At 49.4% G+C, this 24707-nt stretch overlaps 1 protein-coding gene across 1 annotated transcript in view; it reads right to left on the minus strand.

Moving 5' to 3' along the window:
* LOC144508382 (transcobalamin-1-like) overlaps nt 1–24707 on the minus strand; it is a 58396-nt gene continuing 33689 nt past the window's right edge. The window contains exons 6-9 of the mRNA XM_078236250.1: nt 23851–24037; nt 18016–18205; nt 14753–14871; nt 1–1245 (exon numbers count right to left, since the gene is read on the minus strand). Coding sequence (XP_078092376.1) covers nt 1184–1245; nt 14753–14871; nt 18016–18205; nt 23851–24037 — 558 coding nt within the window. The 3' untranslated portion in view covers nt 1–1183. The remainder of the gene's footprint in view (nt 1246–14752; nt 14872–18015; nt 18206–23850; nt 24038–24707) is intronic.

Below are 24707 nucleotides of genomic sequence, written 5' to 3' on the forward strand. Positions count from 1 at the left end.
GAGAGAGAGAGGGAGGAGAAAGAGAGAAGGAGAGAGACAGAGAGGGAGGAGAAAGAGAGAGGGGGAAAGTGTGGGAAAGAGAGAGGGAGAGAACGAGTGAGAAAAAGAGAAAGAGAGATAGGGAGATGGAGGAGAGAGACAGAGAGAGGGGGAGAGAGAGAAAGGAGAGAGTGAGAGGGAGAGAAAGAGAGTGACGAATGCAGAGACCTCAGAGAGTTGTAGGGACTGGAGGAGGTTACACAGATAAGGAGGGTTGTAGAGGCTGGAGGAGGTTACTGAGATAGTGGAGGTTTGAAGGGGTTGGAGTAGGTTACAGACATAGGGAGGGTTGTAGAGGCTGGAATAAGTTACAGACATAGGGAGGGTTGTAGGGGCGAGAGGAGGTTACAGAGATAGCGAGGGTTGTAGGGGCTGGAGCGGGTTACAGAGATAGGGAGGGTTGTAGGGGCTGTAGGAGGTTACAGAGATAGGGAGGGTTGTAGGGGCTGTTGGAGGTTACAGAGATAGGGAGGGTTGTAGGGGCTGGAGGAGGTTACAGAGATAGGGAGGGTTGTAGGGGCTGGAGGGGGGTACAGAGATAGGAAGGGTTGTGGGGGCTGGAGGGGGTTACAGAGATAGGGAGGGTTGTAGGGGCTGGAGGGGGTTACAGAGATAGGGAGGGTTGTAGGGGCTGAAGGGGGGTACAGAGATAGGGAGGGTTGTAGGGGCTGGAGGGGGTTACAGAGATAGGGAGGGTTGTAGGGGCTGGAGGGAGGTACAGAGATAGGGAGGGTTGTGGGGGCTGGAGAGGGTTACAGCGATAGGGAGGGTTGTAGGGGCTGGAGGGGGTTACAGAGATAGGGACGGTTGTAGGGGCTGGAGGGGGGTACAGAGATAGGGAGGATTGTGGGGGCTGGAGGGGGTTACAGAGATAGGGAGGGTTGTAGGGGCTGGAGGGGGTTACAGAGATAGGGAGGGTTGTGGGGGCTGTAGGGGAGGAGGGAGATGGACATTGATATAGAGGATAAGGAGAATTTGAAGTTTACAGAGCGGGGAGTGAACAGGGGGTGATTTGCCAGCTGGTGACATTGCAAACAGGGAGGAGACATTTTGGAATGGCGAATGAGCTGGGAGAGGGGCCAATTCGTCGAGCAGACGCCCCTCACACTCCCAGTCACACTCCTTGGCCAGCATTGGATCGAGGTCAGTAACGGCTGAGCTTCACAACGACTCGTTCCCCATTCGTGGGTATGTAACTCCCGATGCCTGAAAGAGAAATGAGAATTCACATCAGGAAATTCGCTCCCAATGCTGAATAACAAGAAGGGAAGGAGGCAACAGAGAGACACCAGGCAGGAAAGGAAGAGTTAATATCTGGAACTAATAACCCAATGTAATTACTGGATTAATAATTCCGAGTACAGTAGTGTAGGGGTTATGCTACAGGATTAATAATCCAGGGTACGGTAGTGTCGGGGCTATGTTACAGGATTAATAATCCTAGGTACATGTGGTGAACCATAGTTGGTTACCACTATGAGTGCTGAGCCATGGATGGTCAGCACTATGGGTGTTTGTAGATATGTTACTGTAATTACTGTTGGGGTTAGGGTTGGGCTGTCCTACCTGTTGATATTGTTCTGTGGTACACTCCAGTTGGCTCCGCCTACCTGGGGAAGTATAAAGGTCACTGCACTGCCTGGTGACCCTTTAGTCTGGGATTGTATTGTATATGGTGTGCTCCATTCTTGTTAGTAATAAAAGCCTTTATTTCCCGGGTACAATCTAGCCTCCCGAGTGATTTAATCGCGCATCAATTTTATTACTAACAAAATTTTGAAGAAAAAAAAACCATGGAGCAAATGTTGAAACCCGATCGGCTTACCTTAGATCCACGAGCGGCAGGAGCGTCGAACACTTTCGACCATTGGTTAAAGTGTTTTCAAGACTACATCGATGCCTCAACAGCCATTCAAAACGACGCCGATAGACTGCGGGTCCTCCACGCAAGGGTAAGCGACACCGTATACTTATCAATCCGCGATGCCCAAGACAACATAGGGGCCATCGAACTACTTAAGAAACGGTACAACAAACCGCCAAACGAGATCCATGCTCGCCACCTTCTAGCCACTCGTCGGCGGCAGCCCGGCGAAACGACAGAACAGTACCTGGGTGAACTCCAGCAGCTCGCCAGAGCCTGCAACTGCAAGTCAGTGTCGGCGGCCCAGTATACGAACGACTTGATCCGAGATGCGTTTGTGGCGGGAATCGGCTCGTCGTACATTCGCCTCCGGCTGTTAGAGCAAGGTAACCTAGACCTCACTAAGACAGTAGAATTGGCTGACGCTATGGAAACGGCCTCCAGAAGTCTAGAAACGTACCCCACCGACCACGTGGGAACATCGTGGCAAGTACAGCCACCGACTCAACTTTATTCAGCGGCTCCGAAAAACTGCGCGATTGTGTTTCCAACCTCGGACCTGACGACGGCGGCAGCTCCAGGAGGCCCGCGGTGTTACTTCTGTGGATTGGCGAAACACCCTCGGCAGCGATGTCCAGCTAGAACGGTATTGTGCTCCGCGTGTGGAAAGAAAGGGCATTATGCCAAAGTCTGCAGGACCAAACTACCCTCCAAGCATAGCAGTGCGGCGTGTGATTTTCCAGAGCCTGTCTCCTTGTCTCCAGGGTCTTCGAGGTCTTCCACCACGTGCAATTCCAGAGCGCCGCCATTCCTGACGACGGAGACGCAAGACACGTGTGACCTGCAGGGGCCGCCACTTTTAGCGCCACCGACCACGTGCGATCCATGGGTGCAGCCATTTTGGTCGGCACCGACCGCAGACGACCAGCAGGGGTCATCTTCATCAACCATCTCAGCTGCCTGCAGTTGCACCCAAGACCCAATGGTGGCGTCAATCATCCTGGACCAGGCCAAGCCTCACAGACTCGACAAGTCCATGATGGGCATAGAGGTAAATGGACGCCAAATTCATTGTTTGTTTGACAGCGGGAGCACGGAGAGCTTCATTCACCCTGACACCGTGAAACGGTGCGGTCTCTGAGTACGGACTGTCAGACAGACAATTTCTATGGCGTCGAGGTCCCGGTCTGTTACCGTGCTAGGGAGCTGCATGGTCAACCTAACGGTGCGGGGCACAGTTTACGAGAACTTCAGGCTCCTTGTGTTACCGCACCTTTGCGCTCCGATACTCCTGGGACTAGACTTTATGGTCCACCTGAGGAGTGTAACCCTGCAGTACGATGGGCCACTCCCTCCACTTTCAGTGGGAGCACAGCAGCCTCCAAATTGCCCAGCACGCTCCACGTGTAGCCTCTCAACACTCAGAATCACCCCACCATTTTATTCGAGAATCTCGTGCCAGGCTGCAAGCCCATCGCAACCAAGAGCAGGTGTTACAGCGCTGAGGATCGGATCTTTATTCGATCTGAAGTTCAGCGGCTCCTCAGGGAAGGGATCATCCAACCTAGCTCTAGTCCATGGAGAGCGCAAGTCATGGTGGTTAACACTGGAAACAAACCCCGGATGGTCATAGACTATAGTCAGACCATTAATAGATATACGCAGCTGGATGCGTATCCTCTCCCGCGCATATCTGACATGGTCAACCAGATTGCGCAGTACCGGGTGTTCTCCACCATTGACTTGAAGTCAGCTTACCACCAGCTCCCCATTCGCCCAGAGGACTGAAAATACATGGCCTTTGAGGCGGATGGTTGTCTTTATCACTTTTTAAGGCTTCCCTTTGGCGTCACGAATGGGGTCTCGGTCTTCCAGCGTGCAATGGACCGAATGGTGGACCAGAACGGGCTGCGGGCTCCCTTCCCGTAAGTGGATAACGTCACTATCTGCGGCCATGACCAGCAGGACCACGATGCCAACCTCCTTAGATTTTTACGCACTGCGTCTCGCCTGAATCTGACCTACAACAGGGAGAAGTGTGTATTTCGCAAGCGCCGCCTAGCAATTCTCGGATACGTGGTGGAAAACGGGGTCCTTGGCCCTGATCCAGACCGTATGCGTCCCCTCCTTGAACTTCCCCTGCCCACTAGCATCAAAGCACTGAGAAGATGCTTAGGCTTCTTTTCATACTATGCACAGTGGGTTCCCAATTATGCGGACAAAGCCCGTCCGCTCATCAAGTCTACCTCCTTTCCCCTAGCAACAGAGGCTCGCTTAGCCTTTGAAGGGATAAAAGCCGACATTGCGAAAGCCACGATGCACGCTGTTGATGAGTCCATCCCCTTTCAGGTGGACAGTGATGCATCTGATTTCGCCCTGGCCGCCACACTTAACCAGGTGGGCAGGCCCGTCGCCTTTTTCTCTCGCACCCTCCAAGGCCCTGAAATTCGGCATTCTGCGGTGGAAAAGGAGGCCCAGGCCATTGTGGAGGCCGTTCGGTATTGGCGCCATTACTTGGCGGGAAAACGGTTCACTCTGCTCACGGACCAGCGGTCCATGGCGTTCATGTTCAACAACACGTTACGGGGTAAGATCAAAAATGATAAAATCTTGAGGTGGAGAATCGAACTCTCCACCTACAACTATGATATCATGTACCGTCCAGGGAAGCTCAATGAGCCTTCAGACGCCCTGTCGCGTGGAACATGTGCAAGTGTGCAGGAGAATTGATTACAGGCCCTCCACAATGATCTCTGCCATCCGGGAGTCACTCGGCTCTTCCATTTCGTAAAGGCCCGGAATCTACCCTACTCAGTGGAGGATGTCAGGTCCATAACCCGAAGCTGCCAGGTATGTGCTGAATGCAAACCGCACTTCTACCGACCTGACAGGGCACACCTCATTAAGGCCACTCGCCCTTTTGAACGACTGAGTGTGGACTTCAAGAGCCCCCTTCCTTCAACAGATCGGAACGTGTACTTCCTCAATGTGATTGACGAGTACTCACGATTCCCTTTTGTCATTCCCTGTTCTGATATGACCGCTGCCACGGTTATCAAAGCATTACAGGATCTTTTCACCCTGTTCGGTTACCCCAGCTATATCCACAGTGATAGGGGCTCGTCATTCATGAGTGACGACTTGAGGCAATACCTGCTCTCAAAAGGGATTGCCTCAAGTAGAACTACGAGTTACAACCCTAGGGGTAACGGACAGGTTGAACGAGAAAATGCTACAGTCTGGAAGGCTGTCTTACTGGCATTGAGGTCTAAAGGTCTTCCAGTCTCCCATTTGGCAAGAGGTACTCTCTGATGCACTCCATTACATCCGTTCACTCCTGTGTACGGCAACCAACGCTACTCCACATGAGAGGATGTTTTCCTTCCCTAGGAAGTCTTCCTCTGGGACCTCATTACCGTCTTGGTTGACGTACTCAGGACCTGTCCTCCTGCGGCGGCATGTTAGGACCCGCAAGTCCGACCCTTTGGTTGAACAGGTCCATCTCCTCCACGCCAACCCTCAATATGCCTATGTGGCATATCCTGACGGGCGAGAGAACACGGTCTCTATTAGAGATCTGGCACCTGCAGGGGACTTGGAAACCCCAGTCGCTCCCTCACCCCTAGTTAGGGACCCCCTGACCCATATCTCCCCCCTGACACGGCGCGGGCACTATCGGGACCACCACTTAACCCTCTTACTCCCGTGTACAGCTTGCCTGAGTCCAGGAGATTGTCGCCACCTCGAGGCGTGCTCGAGTCCAGCAGATTGTCGCCACCTTGTGGTCCACCTGTCCGTGAGGAACTGGAGGAGTCACTGGACACCGCCTTGGAGAGAAGGTCACCACGGTTACCAGAACCGGCGTTACCGCCAGTGTTGAGGAGGTCGCAGAGACGGTGCGGTCCTCCAATACGACTGAACTTGTGAATATATGAACAGTTGTTCTGTTTTTTTTTGCCCCGCCGCCCTTTGTTTTAAAGGAGGGGTGAATGTGGTGAACCATAGTTGGTTACCACTATGAGTGCTGAGCCATGGATGGTCAGCACTATGGGTGTTTGTAGATATATTACTGTTGTCACTGTTGGGGTTAGGGTTGGGCTGTTCTACCTGTTGATATTGTTCTGTGGTACACTCCAGTTGGCTCCGCCTACCTGGGGAAGTATAAAGGTCACTGCACTGCCTGGTGACCCTTTAGTCTGGGATTGTATTGTATATAGTGTGCTCCATTCTTGTTCGTAATAAAAGCCTTTATTTCCCGGGTACAATCTCACCTCCCGAGTGATTTAATCGCGCATCAGTACAGTAGTGTAGGGGTAATGTTACTGGATTAATAATCCAGGGTACAGTTGTGTAGGGCCTATGTTACAGGATTAATAATCCTAGGTGCAGTAGTGTAGGGGTTATGTAACTGGATTAATAATCCTGGGTACAGTAGTGTAGGGCCTATGCTACTGGACTAATAATCCTGGGTACAGTAGTGTGGGGTTATGTCACTGGATTTATAATCCAGGTTTCAGTAGCGTAGGGCCTATGTTACTGGATTAATAATCCTTGGCACAGTACTGTAGGGGGTATGTTACTGAATTAATAATCCTGGGTACAGTACTGTAGGGGGTATGTTACTGGACTAATAAACCAGGGTACAGTCATGTAGGGATTATGTTACTGGATTAATAATCCAGGGTACAATAGTGTAGGGGGTAGGATACTGGATTAATAATCCTGGGTACAGGAGTGTCGGGGTTATGTTACTGGATTAATAGTCCTGGGTACAGTAGTGTAGGGGCTAGGTTACTGAATTAATAACCCTGGGTGCAGGAGTGTAGGTGTTATGTTACTGGATTAATAATCCAGGGCACAGTAGTGTAGGGGCTATGTTAATGGATTAATTATCCTGGGTAAAGTAGTGTAGGGGTTATGTTACAGGATTAATAGTCCTGGGTACAGTAGTGTATGGGTTATGTTATGTGATTAATTATCCAGAGTACAGTAGTGTAGAGTTTTGTAACTGGACTAATACTCCAGGGCACAGTAGTGCAGCAGTTATATTATTGGACTAATAATCCTGGGTACAGTAGTGTGGGGGCGATGTTACTGGATTAATAATCCAGAGTACAGTAGTGTAGGGTTTATGTTACTGGATTAATAATCCTGGGTACAGTAGTGTGGGGGTTATGTGATTGGATTAATAAACCAGGGTACAGTAGTGTAGGGGCTATGATACTGGATTAATAATCCAAGGTACAGTAGTGTAGGGGTTATATTACAGGATGAATAATCCTGGGTACAATAGCATAGGGGCTATGTTACTGGATTAATAATCCTGGGTACAGTAGTGTGGGGGTTATGTCATTGGATTAAGAAACCAAGATACAGTAGTGTAGAGGTTATGTTACCGGATTAATAATTCAGGGTACAGTAGTGTAGGGGTTATGTTACTGGATTAGTAATGCAGGGTAAAATCATGTAGGGGTTATGTTACTGGATTAATAATCCTGGGGAAAGTAGTGTAGGGGTTACATTACTGAACTAATAATCCTGGGTACGGTAGTGTAGGGTCTATGTTACTGGATTAATAATCCTGGGCACTGTAGTGTAGGGGTTATGTTACTGCATTAATAATCCAGGGTACAGTAGTGTAGGGGGTATGTTACTGGACTAATAGTCCTGGGTACTGTCGTGTAGGGGTTATGTTGCTGGATTAATAATCCAGTGCACGGTAGTGTAGGTGTTCTGTTACTGGACTAATAATTCTGGGCACAGTAGTGTAGGGGTTATGTTACTGGATTAATAATCCAGGGTACAGTAGTGTAGGTGTTCTGTTACTTGACTAATAATCCTGGGTACAGTAGTGTAGGAGTTATGTTGCTGGATTAATAATCCTGGGGACAGTAGTGTAGGGGTTATGTTACTGGATTAATAATCCAGAGTACAGTATTGGAGGGGTTATGTTGCTGGATTAATAATCCTGGGTACAGTAGTGTTGGGGTTATTGTACTGGATTAGTAATCCAGTGCACAGTTGTGTAGGGCCGATGTTACTGGATTCATAATCCAGGGTACAGTAGTGTAGGTGCTATGTTACTGGATTGATAATCCAGGGTAGAGTAGTGTAGGGGTTACGTTACTGGATTAATAATCCTGGGGACAGTAGTGTAGGTGTTATGTTACTGGATTAATAATCCTGGGGACAGTAGTGTAGGGGTTATGTTACTGGATACATAATCCAGGGGACAGTAGTGTAGGGGTTATGTTGCTGGATTAATAATCCTGAGTACAGTAGTGTAGGCGTTATATTACTGGATTAAAAATCCAAAGTACAGTCGTGTAAGGGTTACGTTACTGGATTAATAATCCTGGGTACAGTCGTGTAGGGGTTATGTTTCTGGATTAATAAACCAGGGCACAGTAGTATAGGGGTATGTTACTGGATTAATAATCCTGGGTAGAATAGTGGAGCGGCTATGTTATTGGATGAATAATCCTGAGTACAGTAGTGTAGGGGTTATGTTCATGGATTAATAATCCGGGGTACAGTCGTGTAGGGGTTATGTTCATGGATTAATAATCCTGGGCACAGTCGTGTAGGGGTTAAATTACTGGATTAATAGTCCAGGGCACAGTCGTATAGGGGTATGTTACTGGATTAATAATACTGGGTAACATAGTGGAGCGGCTATGTTATTGGATGAATAATCCTGAGTACAGTTGTGTAGGGGTTATGTTATTGGATTAATAATCCTGGGTACAGTAGCGTAGGTGTTATGTTCATGGATTAATAATCCTGGGTACAGTAGTGTAGGGGTTATATTACTGGATTAATAATCCAAAGCACAGTATTGTAGGGGTAATGTTGCTGGATTAATAATCCAGGGGACTGTAGTGTCGGGGTTATGTTACTGGATTCACATTCCAGGGGACAGTAGTGTAGGGGTTATGTTGCTGGATTTATAATCCAGTGTACAGTAGTGTAGGGGTTATGTTACTGGACTAATAATCCTGGGTACAGTAGTGTAGGGGTTATGTTTCTGGATTAATAATCCAGAGTACAGTCGTGTTGGGGTTATGTTACTGGATTAATAATCCTGGGTACAGTAGTGTAGGGGTTATGTTCTTGGATTAATAATCCTGGGTACAGTAGTGTAGGGGTTAAGTTACTGGATTAATAATCCTGGGTTCAGTAATGTAGGGGTTATGTTACTGGATTAATAATCCTGCGTACAGTAGTGGAGGGCCTATGTTACTGGATTAAAATTCCAGGGTACAGTAGTGTAGGCATTATGTTACTGGACTAATAATCCTGGGTGCATTAGTGTAGGGGCTATCCTACTGGATTATTAATCCAGGGTACAGTCGTGTAGGGGCTATGCTGCCGGATTAATAATCCTGTGTACAGTAGTGGAGGGGTTATTTTACTGGACTAATAATCCTGGGTACAGTAGCGTAGGGGTTATGTTACTGAATTAATAATCCTGGGTACAGTAGCGTAGGGGTTACGTTCATGGATTAATAATCCTGGGTACAGTAGTGTAGGGGTTATATTACTGGATTAATAATCCAAAGCACAGTATTGTAGGGGTTATGTTGCTGGATTAATAATCCAGGGGACTGTAGTGTCGGGGTTATGTTACTGGATTCACATTCCAGGGGACAGTAGTGTAGGGGTTATGTTGCTGGATTTATAATCCAGTGTACAGTCGTGTTGGGGTTATGTTACTGGATTAATAATCCTGGGTACAGTAGTGTAGGGGTTATGTTCATGAATTAATAATCCTGGGTACAGTAGTGTAGGGGTTATGTTACTGGATTAATAATCCTGGGTACAGTAGTGTAGGGGTTATGTTCATGAATTAATAATCCTGGGTACAGTAGTGTAGGGGTTATGTTCATGAATTAATAATCCTGGGTACAGTAGTGTAGGGGTTATGTTACTGGATTAATAATCCTGCATACAGTAGTGGAGGGCCTATGTTACTGGATTAATAATCCAGGGTACAGTAGTGTAGGCATTATGTTACTGGACTAATAATCCTGGGTGCATTAGTGTAGGGGCTATCCTACTGTATTATTAATCCAGGGTACAGTCGTGTAGGGGCTATGCTGCTGGATTAATAATCCTGTGTACAGTAGTGTAGGGGTTATGTTACTGGATTAATAAACCAGGGTACAGAAGTGTAGGAGTTATGTTTCTGGATTAATAATCCAGGTTACAGTAGTGTAGGGGCTATGTTACTGGATTAATAATCCTGGGTACAGTAGTGTAGGGGTTATGTTACTGGACTAATAATCCAGGGTACTGTCATGTAGGGGTTATGTTACTGGACTAATAATACAGGGTACAGTACTGTAGGTGTTCTGTTACTAGACTAATAATCCTGGCTACACTCGTGTAGGGGTTATGTTACTGGACTAATAATCCAGGGTACAGTAGTGTAGGTGTTCTGTTACTAGACTAATAATCCTGAGTACAGTAGTGTTGGGGTTATGTTACTGGATTAGTAATCCAGTGCACAGTAGTGTAGACGCTATGGTACTGGATTAATAATCCAGGGTACAGTCGGGTAGGGGCTATGTTACTGGATTCATAATCCAGGGGACGGTAGTGTAGGGGTAATGTTACTGAATTAAAAATCCTAGCTACTGTAGTGTAGGGCCTATGTTACTGGATTCATAATCCTAGGTACAGTAGTGTCGGGGTTATGTTGCTAGATTAATAATCCTGGGTACAGTAGTGTCGGGGTTATGTTACTGGATTAATAATCCAGTGCACGGTCGTGTATGTGTTCTGTTACTGGATTAATAATCCTGGGTACAGTATTGTAGGGGTTATGTTGCTAGATTAATAATCCAGTGGACAGTAGTGTCGGGGTTATGTTACTGGATTCACATTCCAGGGGACAGTAGTGTAGGGGTTATGTTGCTGGATTAATAATACTGGGTACAGTAGTGTAGGGGTTGTGTTGCTGGATTTATAATCCAGTGTACAGTTGTTTTGGGGTTTTGTTACTGGATTAATCATCCAAGGTCCAGTCGTGTAGGGGCTATGTTAATGGATTAATAATCCTGGGTACAGTAGTGTCGGGGTAAAGTTACTGGATTAATAATCCTGGGCACAGTCGTGTAGGGGTTATGTTACTGGATTAATAATCCAGGGCACGGTCGTATAGGGGTATGTTACTGGATTAATAATCCTGGGTACAGTAGTGTAGGGGTTATGTTACTGGATTAATAATCCTGGGTACAGTAGTGTTGGGGTTATGTTACTGGATTAATAATCCAGTGTACGGCAGTGTAGGTGTTCTGTTACTGGACTAATAATCCTGGGTACAGTAGTGTCGGGGTTATGTTGCCAGATTAATAATCCAGTGGACTGTAGTGTCGGGGTTATGTTCCTGGATTCACATTCCAGGGGACAGTAGTGTAGGGGTTATGTTGCTGGATTTATAATCCAGTGTACAGTAGTGTAGGGTTATGTTACTGGACTAATAATCCTGGGTACAGTAGTGTAGGGGTTATGTTACTGGATTAATAATCCAGAGTACAGTCGTGTTGGGGGTATGTTACTGGATTAATATTCCTGGGTACAGTAGTGTAGGGGTTCTGTTACTGGATTAATAATCCAGTGTACGGCAGTGTAGGTGTTCTGTTACTGGACTAATAATCCTGGGTACAGTAGTGTCGGGGTTATGTTGCCAGATTAATAATCCAGTGGACTGTAGTGTCGGGGTTATGTTCCTGGATTCACATTCCAGGGGACAGTAGTGTAGGGGTTATGTTGCTGGATTTATAGTCCAGTGTACAGTAGTGTAGGGTTATGTTACTGGACTAATAATCCTGGGTACAGTAGTGTAGGGGTTATGTTACTGGATTAATAATCCAGAGTACAGTCGTGTTGGGGGTATGTTACTGGATTAATAATCCTGGGTACAGTAGTGTAGGGGTTATGTTCATGGCTTAATAATCCTGGGTTCTGTAGTGCAGGGGTTATGTTACTGGATTAATAATCCTGCGTACAGTCGTGGAGGGCCTATGTTACTGGATTAATAATTCAGGGTACAGTAGTGTAGGCATTATGTTACTGGACTAATAATCCTGGGTGCATTAGTGTAGGGGCTTTCCTACTGGATTATTAATCCAGGGTACAGTCGTGTAGGGGCTATGCTGCTGGATTAATAATCCTGTGTACAGTAGTGTAGGGGTTATTTTACTGGACTAATAATCCTGGGTACAGTAGAGTGGGGGTTATGTTACTGGATTAATAAACCAGGGTACAGAAATGTAGGAGTTATATTTCTGGATTAATAATCCAGGTTACAGTAGTGTAGGGGCTATGTTACTGGATTAATAATCCTGGGTACAGTAGTGTAGGGGTTATGTTACTGGACTAATAATCCTGGCTACACTCGTGTAGGGGTTATGTTACTGGACTAATAATCCAGGGTACAGTAGTGTTGGGGTTATGTTACTGGATGAGTAATACAGTGCACAGTAGTGTAGACGCTATGGTACTGGATTAATAATCCAGGGTACAATCGGGTAGGGGCTATGTTACTGGATTCATAATCCAGGGGACAGTAGTGTAGGGGTGATGTTACTGAATTAAAAATCTTGGCTACAGTAGTGTAGGGCCTATGTTACTGGATTAATAATCCTGTGTACAGTAGTGTAGGGGGTATGTTGCTGGATTAATAATCCTGTGTACAGTAGTGTCGGGGTTATGTTACTGGATTAATAATCCTGTGTACAGTAGTGTAGGGGTTATGTTACTGGACTAATAATCCTGGGTAAAGTAGTGTCGGGGTTATGTTACTGGATTAATAATCCAGTGCACGGTAGTGTAGGTGTTCTGTTACTGGACTAATAATCCTGGGTACAGTAGTGTCGGGGTTATGTTGCTAGATTAATAATCCAGGGGACTGGAGTGTCGGGGTTATGTTCCTGGATTCACATTCCAGGCGACAGTAGTGTAGGGGTTATGTTGCTGGATTTATAATCCAGTGTACAGTAGTGTAGGGGTTATGTTACTGGATTAATCATCCAAGGTCCATTAGTGTCGGGGTAATGTTACTGGATTAATAATCCTGGGCACAGACGTGTAGGGGTAATGTTACTGGATTAATAATCCTGGGTATAGTAGTGTAGGGGTTATGTTACTGGATTAATAATCCTGGGTACAGTCGTGGAGGGGCAATGTTACTGGATTAATAATCCTGGGTACAGTAGTGTAGGGGCAATGTTACTGGACTAATACTCCTGGGTACAGTCGTATAGGGGTATGTTACTGGATTAATAATCCTGGGCACGGTAGTGTAGGTGTTCTGTTACTGGACTAATAATCCTGGGTACAGTAGTGTCCGAGTTATGTTACTGGATTAAAAATCCAGAGTACAATATTGTAGGGGCAATGTTACTGGACTAATAATCCTGGGTACAGTCGTATAGGGGTTATGTTACTGGATTAATAATCCAGGGTACAGTAGTGTAGGGGTTATGTTACTGGACTAATAACCCAGTGCACGGTAGTGTAGGTGTTCTGTTACTGGACTAATAATCCTGGGTACAGTAGTGTCCGAGTTATGTTACTGGATTAATAATCCAGAGTACAATATTGTAGGGGTTATGTTGCTGGATTAATAATCCAGGGGACTGTAGTGTCGGGGTTATGTTACTGGATTCACATTCCAGGGGACAGTAGCGTAGGGGTTATGTTGCTGGATTTATAATCCAGTGTACAGTAGTGTAGGGGTATGTTACTGGACTAATAATCCTGGGTACAGTAGTGTAGGGGTTATGTTACTGGATTAATAATCCAGAGTACAGTCGTGTTGGGGTTATGTTACTGGATTAATAATCCAGAGTACAGTCGTGTTGGGGTTATGTTACTGGATTAATAATCCTGGGTACAGTAGTGTAGGCATTATGTTACTGAACTAATAATCCTGGGTGCATTAGTGTAGGGGCTATCCTACTGTATTATTAATCCAGGGTACAGTCGTGTAGGGGCTATGCTGCTGGATTAATAATCCTGTGTACAGTAGTGTAGGGGTTATTTTACTGGACTAATAATCCTGGGTACAGTAGTGTAGGGGTTATGTTACTCGATTAATAAACCAGGGTACAGAAGTGTAGGAGTTATGTTTCTGGATTAATAATCCAGGTTACAGTAGTGTAGGGGTTATGTTACTGGATTAATAAACCAGGGTACAGAAGTGTAGGAGTTATGTTTCTGGATTAATAATCCAGGTTACAGTAGTGTAGGGGCTATGTTACTGGATTAATAATCCTGGGTACAGTAGTGTAGAGGTTATGTTCCTGGACTAATAATCCTGGCTACACTAGTGTAGGGGTTGTGTTACTGGACTAATAATCCAGGGTGCTCTCATGTAGGGGTTATGTTACAGGACTAATAATCCAGGGTACAGTAGTGTAGGTGTTCTGTTACTTGACTAATAATCCTGGGTACAGTAGTGTTGGGGTTATGTTACTGGACTAGTAATCCAGTGCACAGTAGTGTAGACGCTATGGTACTGGATTAATAATCCAGGGTACAGTCGGGTAGGGGCTATGTTACTGGATTCATAATCCAGGGGACAGTAGTGTAGGGACTATGTTACTGAATTAAAAATCCTAGCTACAGTAGTGTAGGACCTATGTTACTGGATTCATAATCCAGGGTACGGTAGTGTAGGGGCTATGTTACTGGATTAATAATCCAGGGTACAGTAGTGTAGGGGTTATGTTACTGGACTAATAATCCTGGGTACAGTAGTGTCGGGGTTATGTTACTGGATTAATTTTGCATTTGATCATAATGTATTGCCTATGCTATATTGAAATCCAGTGTTCTTACCCTGGTCCAGTGGTTTTGTTCCATTTAAAAGCTGCCAGTATGTCTTCTCTGCACTCGATGCATTGAGGCCTCTGACACTGGACAGAGATAGCCCCCACAGCGACTCTGTGGTTGTAAAACTGTCAGTGGAGAACAGAGTGTGAGACAGAATGACAACCCAACTATGTAAAGAATTACACCCGCTGTTACGCTCCCTCACTCACACCCTCTCTCTTTCACTGTCCTTTACACTCATTCTTCCTCTCCCTCTCAGTTTTCATCCGTTTCATCTTTCTCTTTCTCTCTCTCTCTCTCTCTCTGAACAGTAAGAAGTCTCACAACTCCAGGTTAAAGTCCAACAGGTTTATTTGGAATCATGAGCTTTCGGAGCACTGCTCCTTCATCAGGTGAGTGGAGAGGTAGGTTTCACAAACACGGCAAATATAGACAAAGACACAATTGCAAGATAATGGTTGGAATGCGAGTCTTTACAGGTAACCAAGTCTGAAACCTGAAAAGATTACTTTAGAGAGAGAGACAGAAACAGAGAGAGAGAGAGACAGAGAGAGAGACAGAGAGAGAGAGCGAAAGAGAGAGAACGAAAGAGAGACAGAGAAAGAGAGAAAAAGAGACAGAGAGAGACAGAAAGAGAGACAGAGAGCAAGAGTCAGAAAGAGAGACAGAGAGAGAGACAGAGAGAGAAAGAGAGACAGAAAGGAAAATACAGAAAGGGAGAGACAGAATGGGAGAGAAAGTGAGAGAGACAGAGAGAGGCAAAAAGAGAGTCAGAGAGAGAGAGAGTCAGAGAGAGACAGAGAGAGAAAGACAGAGAGAGAAAAACAGAGAGAAAGACAGAGAGAGAAAGACAGAGAGAGAGAGACAAAGAGAGAGACAAAGAGAGACAGAAAATCAGAGACAGAATGGGGCAGAAAGTGAGAAAGACAGAAAGAGGCAAAAAGAGACAGGGAGAAAGAGAAAGAGAGAGACAGAGGGAAAGAGACAGAAACAGAGATGGAGAGAGAGAGTGAGAGAGGGAGAGAGACAGAAAGAATGACAGAGACAAAGAGAGAGAGACAGAGACAGAACGACAGAGAGAGTGGGATTTAGCCACAGGCTTTGAGACGGTGAAGTCGGGATTCACAGTGAGTGCTGACCCAGGATGCATGGATGGGATTTTATAGCCTCACTCGGACGAGACGGGAAATTCCCAGCCGAGGTAAACGGAGAATTTGGTTGTGGGACCTTCAGCCGTGCCGATCCGGGCGGGCGAGGTGGGAGAGTTCTGCCCACACAGTCAGTGATTGAACCACGTCCGCTGTGGCTAGGCAGAGAAGGTCCTGCAGCTGTTACACCAACCAGAGGCCCAGCAGCTCTGAGGCCCTGGCAACCCTGCTGGCACAGGAGGGTACTGCCAAGGGCAGGAGAGCTTAAAGGTGGGCACCTCAACTTGGCAGAACTCCCAGACAGGTTCTGGCAAAGATAGTGAGTCGTTGGTCAAAACAGCCACTCCTGTAAGGGTAAGGTCATCAGCCCGCACACACACCCTCGCACGCACACACCCTCGCGCGCGCACACACACCCTCGCGCGCGCACACACACCCTCGCGCGCGCACACACACCCTCGCGCGCGCACACACACCCTCGCGCGCGCACACACACCCTCGCGCGCGCACACACACCCTCGCGCGCGCACACACACCCTCGCGCGCGCACACACACCCTCGCGCGCGCACACACACCCTCGCGCGCGCACACACACCCTCGCGCGCGCGCACACACCCTCGCGCGCGCACACACCCTCGCGCGCGCACACACCCTCGCGCGCGCACACACCCTCGCGCGCGCACACACCCTCGCGCGCACACACACCCTCGCGCGCGCACACACACCCTCGCGCGCGCACACACACCCTCGCGCGCACACACACCCTCGCGCGCACACACACCCTCGCGCGCAAACACACCCTCGCGCGCACACACACCCTCGCGCGCACACACACCCTCGCGCGCGCACACACACCCTCGCGCGCACACACACCCTCGCGCGCACACACACCCTCGCGCGCACACACACCCTCGCGCACACACACACCCTCGCGCACACACACCCTCGCGCACACACACCCTCGCGCACACACACCCTCGCGCACACACACCCTCGCGCACACACACCCTCGCGCACACACACCCTCGCGCACACACACCCTCGCACACACACACCCTCGCACACACACACCCTCGCACACACACCCTCGCACACACACCCTCGCACACACACCCTCGCACGCACACACCCTCGCACGCACACACCCTCGCACGCACACACCCTCGCACGCACACACCCTCGCACGCACACACACGCTCTCACGCGCACACCCTCGCACACGCACACCCTCGCACACGCACACCCTCGCACACGCACACCCTCGCACACGCACACCCTCGCACACGCACACCCTCGCACACGCACACCCTCGCACACGCACACCCTCGCACACGCACACCCTCGCACACGCACTCCCTCGCACACGCACACCCTCGCACACGCACACCCTCGCACACGCACACCCTCGCACACACACACCCTCGCACACACACACCCTCGCACACACACCCTCGCACACACACACCCTCGCACACACACACCCTCGCACACACACACCCTCGCACACACACACCCTCGCACACACACACCCTCGCACACACACACCCTCTCTCACACACACACACTCTCTCACACACACACGCTCTCGCACACACACACGCTCTCGCACACACACACGCTCTCGCACACACACACGCTCTCGCACACACACACGCTCTCGCACACACACACGCTCTCGCACACACACGCTCTCACACGCACACACGCTCTCACACGCACACACACTCTCACACACACACACACTCTCACACACACACACACTCTCACACACACACACTCTCCCACACACACACTCTCACACACACACACACTCTCGCACACACACTCTCGCACACACACACACTCTCACACACACACACTCTCACACACACACACTCTCACACACACACACTCTCACACACACACACGCTCTCACACACACACACACTCTCGCACACACGCTCTCACACACACACACACACTCTCACACACACACTCTCGCACACACACCCACACCAATCCTATCCCTAACCCAAGCTCTAATACTTTGCACAATGTGACAGAGCAGGTTGATCCGACAGCCAAAGCCAGTGAGACTCCCGGCACCGGGGACAGTGTGGCACCCAAACAGCCGCCCCTACCTGAACCGCACGGGGTCCAGTTCCTGGGCAGCCTCCAGCACTTTGATGAGGGCACTGCCCTGTGGCACAGTCACGTTGATGCCATCGATAAAGGTATGATTCAGACCATTCTCAATGTTGTACTCCACCCTGATGGGTTTGCCCTTGGGAACAGGCGCTGAGGTAGTGGTCTCCGGTAAGGTCAGGTTATCTACAGAGAGAGAAACAGGGCAGTGACTCAGCTCATCAAATAAAACAGACAAGGGAGGAGTGGAAAATAAATGTCAAAGCATACTGAGGGAGTGCTGCACTGTCAGAGAGTCAGTACTGAGGGAGTGCTGCACTGTCAGAGGGTCAGTACTGAGGGAGTGCTGCACTGTCAGAGGGTCAGTGCTGAGGGAGTGCCGCACTGTCAGAGGGTCAGTACTGAGGGAGTGCTGCACTGTCAGAGGGTCAGTACTGAGGGAGTGCTGCACTGTCAGAGAGTCAGTACAGAGGGAGTGCCGCACAGTCAGAGAGTCAGTACTGAGGGAGTGCTGCACTGTCAGAGGGTCAGTACTGAGGGAGTGCCGCACTGTCAGAGGGTCAGTACTGAGGGAGTGCTGCACTGTCAGAGGGTCAGTGCTGAGGGAGTGCTGCACTGTCAGAGGGTCAGTACTGAGGGAGCGCTGCACTGTCAGAGGGTCAGTACTGAGGGAGTGCTGCACTGTCAGAGGGTCAGTACTGAGGGAGTGCTGCACAGTCAGAGGGTCAGTACTGAGGGAGTGCTGCACTGTCAGATGGTGAGTACTGAGGGAGTGCTGCACTGTCAGAGGGTCAGTGCTGAGGGAGTGCTGCACTGTCAGAGGGTCAGTACTGAGGGAGTGCTGCACTGTCAGAGGGTCAGGACTGAGGGAGTGCTGCACTGTCAGAGGGTCAGGACTGAGGGAGTGCTGCACTGTCAGAGGGTCAGTGCTGAGGGACAGGCGATTCTGTGGGTGCGAACGGGACTCCAGGATGGTAGTCTGCCTACCTGGTGCTGGGGTACTGGATGTCTCCAAGTGGATAGGAGGCATCTTAAAAGGGGAAGATAAAGAAACGGATGTCATTGTACACATTGGTGCAAATGACGTAGATAGGAAGAGCAGGGGGATCCTACGAGAGCAATTCAGGGAGTTGGGAAATAGGTTAAAAAGTAGGGCCTCCAGGGTGGCCATCTCTGGGATGCTCCCAATGCCTCGTGCCAGTGAGGCTAAGAATAGAGAGTTAGTAAAATTGAATGCTTCGCTAAAGGACTGGTCCAGGAGGGAGGGCTTCATTTTCCTAGATCAATGGGAAGTTTTCAAGAGAGGAGGGCACCTGTACAAGAAGGACGGGTCACAACTAAGTTGGAAGGGCAAGAATATCCTGGCTGGGAGTTTTGCTAGTGCAGTTCGGGGGGGTTTAAACTAGTATGGCAGGGGGGTGGGATCAAAATATTAGGTCTACAAGTGTAGAGGCTGGGGACGAGCTTGGGGCTGGGACAAGGCTGGCAAAGAAGAAGAGCACTCTGGGGGAGGATGACCTCACTGGGCCTGGAGGTCTGGAGTGCTTATACTTCAATGCAAGGAGCGTAGCAGGTAAAACAGACGAACTTAGGGTCTTAATGCTCACGAGGAATTTGGATGTGGTTGCGGTGACAGAGACTTGGTTGAAAGAGGGACAGGACTGGCAGCTGAATATTCCGGGGTACAAGTGTTTTCGGCGAGACAGAGGAGGGGCCAAAAGAGGTGGGGGAGTAGCGGTATTGGTTGGAGAGCATATTACAGCGGTGCAGAGGGAGGACAATTCAGAGGGGTCGTGTAACGAGTCACTCTGGGTAGAGCTTAGAAACAGGAAGGGCACAGTCACTATGTTGGGGGTATACTACAGGCCCCCCAACAGCCCAAGGGAAGTGGAAGAACGGATATGTCAGGAGATACTGGATAGCTGCAGGAAAAATAGGGTTGTTGTAGTGGGAGACTTCAATTTCCCTGGTATAGACTGGAAATCGCTGAGAGCTGGGACTCTGAATGGAGAGGAATTTGTAAAATGCGTACAGGAGGGTTCTTTGGAAAAATATGTAGATAGCCCGACTAGAGAGGGGGCTATACTGGACCTAGTACTGGGGAATGAGCCCGGTCAGGTCTTCAAAGTTTCGGTAGGGGAACATGTGGCAAATAGTGACCACAATTCTGTTAGCTTTAGGATAGTGATGGAAAAGGATGAGTGGTGTCCCAAGGGTAAGGTGTTGGATTGGGGGAAGGCTAACTTTAGTGGGATCAGGCAGAAATTGGCAGCTCTTGATTGGGAGAGGCTGTTTGAGGGTAAATCCACATCTGGCATGTGGGAGTCTTTTAAGGAACAGTTGTTAGGGCTACAGGACAGGCATGTGCCTGTAAAAAAGAAGGATAGGAAGGGTAGGATTCGAGAACCATGGATAACCAGGGAAATTGAGGGACTGGTCAAAAAGAAAAGAGAGGCGTATGTTAGGTCCAGGCAGCGAAAAACGGAGGGAGCTCTGGAGGAGTACAAAGAAAGTAGGAAAGACCTCAAACGGGGAATTAGAAGGGCAAAAAGGGGTCACGAAATGTCCTTGGCAGACAGGATTAAGGAGAATCCCAAGGCATTTTATTCATACGTTAGGAACAAAAGGGTTGTCAGGGAAAAAATCGGACCTCTCAGGGACAAAAGTGGGGAATTATGCTTGGAGCCCAAAGAAGTAGGGGAGATCCTAAATGAATACTTTGCGTCGGTATTCACAAAGGAGAGGGATGTGTTGACTGGGAGTGTCTCGGAGGGGAGTGTTGAACCGTTGGAGAAAATCTCCATTACAAGGGAGGAAGTGTTAGGTTTGTTTGAGAATATAAAGACTGACAAATCCCCAGGGCCTGATGGAATCTATCCAAGGCTGCTCAGGGAGACGAGAGATGAAATCGTTGGGCTTCTGACGCAAATCTTTGTCTCGTCACTGGACACAGGTGAGGTCCCAGAGGATTGGAGGATAGCTAATGTGGTCCCGTTATTTAAGAAGGGTAGGAAGGATAACCCGGGTAATTATAGGCCGGTGACCTTGACGTCCGTGGTGGGGAAGTTGTCGGAGACGATTCTTAGAGATAGGATATATGCGCATTTAGAAAGGAAGAAACTCATTAACGATAGTCAGCATGGTTTTATGAGAGGGAGGTCATGCCTCACTAACCTGGTGGACCTTTTTGAAGAAGTGACCAGAATGGTTGACGAGGGAAGGGCCGTGGATGTCATCTATATGGACTTTAGTAAAGTGTTTGACAAAGTCCCTCATGGTGGGCTGGTGAAAAAGGTTGGATCTCATGGGATAAAGGGGGAGGTGGCTAGATGGGTGGAGAACTGGCTTGGTCACAGAAGACAGAGGGTGGTAGTGGAAGGGTCTTTTTCCGGCTGGAGGCCTGTGACTAGTGGTGTTCCGCAGGGCTCTGTATTGGGACCTCTGCTGTTTGTGATTTATATAAACGATCTGGAAGAAGGTGTAACTGGGGTGATCAGTAAGTTTGCGGACGACACAAAATTGTCAGGACTTGCAGATAGTGAGGAGTATTGTCAGAAGCTACAGAAGGAGATAGATAGGCTGGAAATTTGGGCAAAGAAATGGCAGATGGAGTTCAATCCTGATGAATGCGAAGTGATGTATTTTGGTAGAAATAATGTAGGGAGGAGCTATACGATAAATGGCAGAACCATAAAGGGTGTAGATACGCAGAGGGACCTGAGTGTGCAAGTCCACAGATCCTTGAAGGTGACGTCACAGGTGGGGAAGGTGGTGAAGAAGGCATATGGCATGCTTGCCTTTATAGGACGGGGCATAGAGTATAAAAGTTGGGGTCTGATGTTGCAGATGTATAGAACGTTGGTTCGGCCGCATTTGGAATACTGCGTCCAGTTCTGGTCGCCACACTACCAGAAGGACGTGGAGGCTTCAGAGAGAGTGCAGAGGAGGTTTACCAGGATGTTGCCTGGTATGGAGGGGCTTAGTTATGAGGAGAGATTGGGTAAACTGGGGTTGTTCTCACTGGAAAGACGGAGGATGAGGGGGTGACCTAATAGAAGTGTATACAATTATGAAATGCATAGATAGCGTGAACGGTGGGAAGCTTTTCCCCAGGTCGGTGGTGACGTTCACGAGGGGTCATAGGTTCAAGGTGAAGGGGGGGAGGTTTAACACAGATATCAGAAGGACATCTTTTACACAGAGGGTGATGGGGGCCTGGAATGTGTTGCCGGGCAAGGTGGTGGAGGCGGACACACTGGGAACGTTTAAGACTTATCTAGACAGCCATATGAACGGAGTGGGAATGGAGGGATACAAAAGAATGGTCTTTTTGGACCAGGGAGCGGCACGGGCTTGGAGGGCCGAAGTACCGCACTTGTCAGAGGGTCAGTGCTGAGGGAGTGCTGCACTGTCAGAGGGTCAGTACTGAGGGAGTGCTGCACTGTCAGAGGGTCAGTACTGAGGGAGTGCCGCACTGTCAGAGGGTCAGTACTGAGGGAGTGCTGCACTGTCAGAGGGTCAGTGCTGAGGGAGTGCTGCACTGTCAGAGGGTCAGTGCTGAGGGAGTGCTGCACTGTCAGAGGGTCTGTACTGAGGGAGTGCTGCACTGTCAGAGGGTCAGTACTGAGGGAGTGCTGCACTGTCAGAGGGTCAGTACTGAGGGAGTGCCGCACTGTCAGAGGGTCAGTACTGAGGGAGTGCTGCACTGTCAGAGGGTCTGTACTGAGGGAGTGCTGCACTGTCAGAGGGTCAGTACTGAGGGAGTGCTGCACTGTCAGAGGGTCAGTACTGAGGGAGTGCCGCACTGTCAGAGGGTCAGTACTGAGGGAGTGCTGCACTGTCAGAGGGTCAGTGCTGAGGGAGTGCTGCACTGTCAGGGGGTCAAGACTGAGGGAGTGCTGCACTGTCAGAGAGTCAGTACTGAGGGAGTGCTGCACTGTCAGAGAGTCAGTACTGAGGGAGTGCCGCACTGTCAGAGGGTCAGTGCTGAGGGAGCGCTGCACTGTCAGAGGGTCAGTGCTGAGGGAGTGCTGCACTGTCAGAGAGTCAGTACTGACGGAGTGCTGCACTGTCAGAGGGTCAGTACTGAGGGAGTGCTGCACTGTCAGAGGGTCAGTACTGAGGGAGTGCTGCACTGTCAGAGGGTCAGTACTGAGGGAGTGCTGCACTGTCAGAGGGTCAGTACTGAGGGAGTGCGGCACTGTCAGGGGGTCAGTACTGAGGGAGTGCGGCACTGTCAGGGGGTCAGAACTGAGGGAGTGCTGCACTGTCATGGGGTCAGAACTGAGGGAGTGCTGCACTGTCAGAGGGTCAGTACTGAGGGAGTGCTGCACTGTCAGAGGGTCAGTACTGAGGGAGTGCTGCACTGTCAGAGGGTCAGAACTGAGGGAGTGCTGCACTGTCAGAGGGTCAGTACTGAGGGAGTGCTGCACTGTCAGAGGGTCAGTACTGAGGGAGTGCTGCACTGTCAGAGGGTCAGAACTGAGGGAGTGCTGCACTGTCAGAGGGTCAGAACTGAGGGAGTGCTGCACTGTCAGAGGGTCAGAACTGAGGGTAGCTGCACTGTCAGAGGGTCAGTACTGAGGGAGTGCCGCACTGTCAGAGGGTCAGTACTGAGGGAGTGCCGCACTGTCAGAGGGTCAGTACTGAGGGAGTGCCGCACTGTCAGAGGGTCAGTACTGAGGGAGTGCTGCCTTTTCTCTGACCTCACAATGGGAGCAGGCTTTACTGATGAGTTTAATTGACAGGCTACCTGGTTGAGCATCTCCCTGTGTACAGAATATCCTGTCATGTTGCCCCTGCTCCCACCCTCACCCCGTCCTGACACTCACTTTGAGCTGCTGAACAGTTGAGGCGGTTCACCTCCAGGTACGTCCGCCCCTCCAGCGATGGGATGACCTGAGCTGCGGCCTGCGGGTTGGAATAGGATCCTTTCCGGACCTCACTGAGGAGTTTCTCCAGGGTCCTGCTCTGGTTCCAGGATCCAGCCGGGACGAGATCGGAGTTGACGGTCAGTGCCTGGGAGAACGGAACGGAAAGGGTGGTGAGGTCAGATGGAGAAGATGAATTGGTCAGTTGGAGGACTGCGCATTTTGGGAAATCGACTCGGCATGGAATGGAACCATTCAGCTTGGCACTGGCAGAGCGGGAGAGAATGTCCAGAGTGAGACACTCCTGGAGTGAGCGCGGGGCTATCGGGAATCTGGGGCGGAGTGGGATATTGGTGCAGACGGGCAAGAGGTGCTTTCTGCTTACTCTTGTTGTTTCCTAAATTTCTAAACTTCAGGGAGTTATCTTACTCTACTGCAGTAGCAGAGGACACAAGGGTGGCACGGTGGCACAGTGGTTAGCACTGCTGCCTCACAGCACCAGGGACCTGGGTTCAATTCCCGGCTTGGGTCGCTGTCTGTGCGGAGATTGCACATTCTCCCCGTCTCTGTGTGGGTTTCCTCCGGGTGCTCCGGTTTCCCCCCACACTCCAAAGATGTGCGGGTTAGGTGGATTGGCCATGCTAAATTGACCGTCTTGTCAGGGGGATTACCAGGGCAAATCGTGGGGTTGCGAGAATAGGGCCTGGGTGGGATTGTGGCTAGTGCAGGCTCGATGGGCCGAATGGCCTCCTTCTGTACTGTAGAGATTCTATGAAGGGAAAGTGCTGATTGGATAAGTAGTGTGTAAGTTCAGGCAA

Source organism: Mustelus asterias, chromosome 20 (assembly GCF_964213995.1).
Source record: "Mustelus asterias chromosome 20, sMusAst1.hap1.1, whole genome shotgun sequence".
Lineage (NCBI taxonomy): Eukaryota > Metazoa > Chordata > Chondrichthyes > Carcharhiniformes > Triakidae > Mustelus > Mustelus asterias.